Genomic DNA, 4,780 nt, shown 5'->3' with positions numbered 1-4,780 from the left:
GTTCGTGCCCTTCTTCCAAAAATTCCGATCTTGATTCTAAAAGTAGGACTAGGAAATCATCCAGCAGATAAATTGACAGGAGGATGAGAATCTAGGCGGCTCTTCTCCCAACAGGTGTTCTATGTTTTTTCTTCGTTTTTATTTTTTTTTTGAAAAAAAAAAAAAAATAATCAAACCTTTCAGTCTCCATCGTTTTTTTATTGCTCTTCAATTTTGAGGTTTCAATTATGTAATTTGATAAGGATTTCCCGTTCCAATAATTTGTTGTTAGATCTTCTTGAACGTGTTTAAACTCGATAGCATTGTTCTTAGTTTTCGTCGTGGAAACTTGATCTCAGCTTGTCGCGATTTCCATCAGAATTCAATCTCTCCGCGGCAAAAAGATCCGACCTTGAGCGCGAATTTCAATGGGGAATTGCTGTGCCTCCCCCATTGACCACAAGAAGAAGAAGAAGCGCTACTCCGGCGCCCCACCGAATATCGTCGTCCTCAAGAATCCCACCGGCCGAAACATCGAGAAGCGGTACGAGCTCGGCGTGGAGCTCGGCCGCGGAGAGTTCGGGGTCACCTATCTTTGCACCGACAAGGCCACGGGCGAGACATTCGCCTGCAAGTCGATCTCCAAGAAGAAGCTGCTGACCATCGTGGACATCGAGGATGTGAGGCGGGAGGTGGCCATCATGCGCCATTTACCCGCGCACCCTAACATCGTCAGCCTGAAGGACACCTACGAGGACGACCATTCGGTCCACCTCGTCATGGAGCTCTGCGAGGGTGGGGAGCTGTTCGATAGGATCGTGGACAGAGGACACTACACAGAACGGGCAGCCGCCATGGTCCTCCAAACCATCGTCGAAGTGGTGCAGGTGATACCTTCTCCGGAATTTGATTCATAATCGTCTTGCAGCTGGAACGAATTTATTGGTGCTTGAATTGGGACTTTGTTTGATTATGCTTTGACGATGATTTATTCGATCAATTTCATGACAGAACTGCCACAATCATGGGGTGATACATCGAGATCTTAAGCCTGAAAATTTCTTGTTTGCAAACAAAAAGGAAAATGCTCCTCTGAAGGCAATTGATTTTGGGCTGTCAATTTTCTTTAAACCAGGTAATTTTTCGTATGAAAAAACAAAACAAAGAAGCCTTTTACTTCCAACAAGTTTGTAAAGATTCTTCCTAGTTTTATTGGCTAATAATGCGATAGACAACCATAGGTATCTTTATAGTTCTTACTTTCCACTATGCAGGCGATCGCTTTAATGAGATAGTTGGCAGCCCTTATTACATGGCTCCAGAAGTTTTGAAGAGAAACTATGGCCCAGAAGTAGATGTTTGGAGTGCAGGAGTTATCCTATACATCCTGCTTTGTGGTGTTCCACCATTTTGGGCAGGTAACTTCTTTACTTGCAAGCTGAAAGAAGGAAAAAACAAGAAACATATTTCTTGTTTCTTGGTGCATTTTCCAAGTGTATCCATTGAAGCTGCACATTTTACATATCATTAAAGAATTATGTTCAATAAGAAAAGTAGCTATGTAGTTTGTGGACGTCTGATATTCCCAAGAGTATCTATTGTGTATCTAAACTCACTGCTTCAGAAACGGAACAAGGCATTGCACAAGAAATTGTTAATTCAGTTGTTGAGTTTAAAAGAGACCCATGGACAAAAGTTTCTGATTCTGCCAAAGACCTTGTCAAGAGGATGTTAGATCCAGATCTGAAAAAACGTGCTACTGCTAAAGAGGTGCTCGGTAAACCTTCAAACCTCTTCCTGTTTTTCTTTGTAAGTATAGTATGTTGATTCTGTCAAAAAACTGAAGAATCAAAACCATGCGTTGAATCTAGAAATCGATGCTGCCTATTACACCATGATTTTTTATTTACAATTTTTGTTTTGTTAAATCAAGAGTGTATTACTTCGTATAGTGTTTCTGATCATCTGTCAATATGTCAAAACACTTGCAAGTATCAACAGTGAGTTGAATTTTGATACTTCTGATAAAAAATGAGAAGTAATCAAGGTTTTATATGTCAAACAAGAAACTGAATTGTATATTGCACATTCCCGATCCTTTGTATTTAACTTTAAAAGAACCAATGTGAGAAATTGAACACAGCACTGATAATCTTCTCTTATCACTTGATATAAGATTTCATGAGCTGAATTCTATTTTCTTAATTAACTAATATTTCAAAAGTTTTCTCCACTCAAAAAGTTGCCATTCTGTTTATATTGAAGAACATCCTTGGCTGCAAAATGCCAAGAAGGCTCCCACAGTTGACCTTGGTGATACGGTTCGTGCAAGGCTCCAACAATTTTCACTTATGAACAAACTGAAGAAGAAAGCACTAAGGGTAAGAACTTGCCATGCTACATGATAGAGTTTTTTTTTTCAATCTTAAAATTTTTGATATAGTGTCTTATCTCTATAACTATCTTTATAGCACATTACAATTTTTTTATATAGTGTTTCTTTTTCACTCTGCTTAATTGAATGTTGAAACATTTCAAGCCCATCTTTGTTTTAGGTAGTAGCTGAGCATTTATCTGTGGATGAAGTTGCTGACATAAAGGCTACATTTAACAAGATGGATATAAATGAAAAAGGGCACATAACCATTGAAGAGTTACAACAAGGTTTGCATAAGCTTGGACACCAGATTCCCGATGCAGACATTAAGATACTAATGGAAGTTGTGAGTACACTAATTAAACATCTAGAATGATGATACTGGATTACTTTGAGATTATAAGCAGGTTCTTTTGCTGGGAATTGAAACTTCGTACCATATCTCCATGGCAGGCCGATGCTGATGGAGACGGAACCTTGGAATATGGAGAATTTGTCGCTGTGTCGATCCACCTGAGGAAGATTGGAAATGATGAACACCTGCACAAGGCCTTCCAATACTTCGATCAGAATAACAGCGGATACATAGAAATTGAAGAGCTCAAAAATTGCTTGGCTGATGACTTAGGTCCTAATCATGAGGAAGTCATTAACGCCATAATTCATGATGTGGACACAGACAAGGTCAGTTACTTCTTCTCATTTATCGTTTAATTTTCATGCTGTAGATATGGAAAAGAAACTGATATAGAGAGAGAATATACAAGCACAAAATTGCGGTTGACATGGAAGAAAATTCAAGAATATAAGAGACACGGTTAAGTTCTCAAGTACGCTCAACTTTGCTTTCTTGAACTCAGGATGGGAAAATAAGCTACGACGAGTTTGCTACAATGATGAAAGCAGGCACAGATTGGAGGAAGGCATCGAGGCAGTATTCAAGGGAGAGGTTCAGTAGCGTCAGCACACATTTGATGATAGAACAATCTTTGAGTTGATCGAGTGCATATTTGAGTTTCACCTTATTCTCTCTTCCAGTCCATTTGTCAGTTAAATTCTTTTCTTTGTGCGTCGATTTTTCATCTAGTGTGGGATTGGTGGAAGTTTTTGTTCTGAAAGGTGGATATGTAGTCATATTACAGAAGATATCAGTCGAGTGTATCATGTATATATGATTAAAAATATAAATGCATATCTCAAATGCAGAAGCAGGAGCTTCTTGTAGAAATTTGAGATTCGTGTATCATATTCTGACTCACCATGACAATTGATGCGGTGGAAAAAAGTGTCCATCAAGGACAAGGACAAGGACAAGTCAAAGGTGGGAAAAACAGTCTACGTAGAGTCAAAGTCAAGGCGGTCAAAAACATAGAATCGCCATATCACCATAATTGACCGAGTAGGTGGCAACGGGCCGATCGGGCCCGATCGGGTATGGTCGCCCACTCAGCGAAAGGAGGGCCCAGTATTATGGTGTCGCTTGGAGGCTCGTTCGACCAGATCGTTCGTCCGGCCGGGCGATAGACAGCGACCCGATTGTCAGACGACTAAAGAGAGGAGAACAGATATTCGTAACTGTGGTGACCCTATAAGGGCTAGTCCGACCGTATGAGGAACAACCTACTAGCCAAGCGATCGTGGAGAAGAATAACCTAGAGCAATCAGGCGGGGATCCCGACTGAGCGGCTCCCCCGTTCGGCCAAACAATAGAACCCCTTGCTTAGCTTATCGTATCCTTCTGGGAGTTGGTGTTGCTGACAGCAGGGGATTGTCAACAGGCAAATCGTATGACGGAAGCTTCCACTGTCATATCAATAATTTGCACACCCTAATAAGGAAAGGTGTCAATGACACTTTCCTGACTTATCCTTTTATAAGACAATTGGGAAACGTGTACACGTTTTGAGAAGCATGCACGTACACTATAGGGCCACTATATAAAGGGGGGTCCATATATCGGAGGAGGTATGCGTTATTTGTGATTACGCTCTTGTTGCTACAGTTATCTTTGCGCTTCACTGTTGTCGATGACTGACTTGAGCGTCGGAGGGCTGACACCGGGGACCTCTTCCTTGGCCTGGCACTGACGTTCTTGGTTTTACAAGGTGGACAGAGTCTTCACATGTTCAACCGTAGAGCCACATCTCTAGCCAGTTGTCTTCTCTGTTTTCATACGGGATCAACAATATTAAGATAAATGTATGAAATTATTATAAAGAGACTAGACCATATTAATATAATCTTCTCTTCCATTTGTTTTAGATAGAGAATTATGATGCGGAGATCTCTTTTCGGCATGTAAGTATCCTTTGGGTCAATATTCTAGGTTGATTTATCCATCAAAGTCAAAATGGATGAGACTTAATCCAAAAAGCAATCAACTTAGCTCAAATATAATAAGGTCCGCTATGCTCCTCTCTGACA

At 40.5% G+C, this 4,780-nt stretch overlaps 1 protein-coding gene across 2 annotated transcripts; it reads left to right on the top strand.

Annotated features, from left to right (window-relative positions):
- LOC122028546 (calcium-dependent protein kinase 20-like) lies at nt 1-3,539 on the top strand. Of its 2 annotated transcripts, XM_042587392.1 has the most exons (9): nt 1-114; nt 359-866; nt 991-1,114; nt 1,254-1,397; nt 1,604-1,756; nt 2,245-2,360; nt 2,535-2,702; nt 2,810-3,040; nt 3,217-3,539. In XM_042587392.1, exons 2-9 carry the CDS (start codon nt 408-410, stop codon nt 3,352-3,354), a joined length of 1,533 nt encoding a protein of 510 aa, XP_042443326.1. In that variant the 5' UTR covers nt 1-114; nt 359-407; the 3' UTR covers nt 3,355-3,539. The 2 variants fall into 2 exon arrangements, with proteins under 2 accessions (XP_042443326.1, XP_042443325.1); XM_042587391.1 differs by lacking the exon at nt 1-114 and having other exon boundaries at nt 229-866.
- Nucleotides 3,540-4,780: the final 1,241 nt, after the last annotated feature.

This window comes from Zingiber officinale, chromosome 10B, assembly GCF_018446385.1.
Source record: "Zingiber officinale cultivar Zhangliang chromosome 10B, Zo_v1.1, whole genome shotgun sequence".
In the NCBI taxonomy this organism is placed as follows: domain Eukaryota; kingdom Viridiplantae; phylum Streptophyta; class Magnoliopsida; order Zingiberales; family Zingiberaceae; genus Zingiber; species Zingiber officinale.
This window is presented reverse-complemented; position numbering and strand designations above follow the sequence as displayed.

Excerpts from the sequence above, each read along its gene's own strand:
- LOC122028546 (XM_042587392.1), top strand. The coding sequence starts at position 408 with ATGGGGAATTGCTGTGCCTCCCCCATTGACCACAAGAAGAAGAAGAAG. Across the intron at positions 1,115-1,253 it reads GTCAATTTTCTTTAAACCAG|GCGATCGCTTTAATGAGATA; the intron begins GTAATTTTTCGT and ends TCCACTATGCAG. Across the intron at positions 2,703-2,809 it reads TTAAGATACTAATGGAAGTT|GCCGATGCTGATGGAGACGG; the intron begins GTGAGTACACTA and ends TCTCCATGGCAG.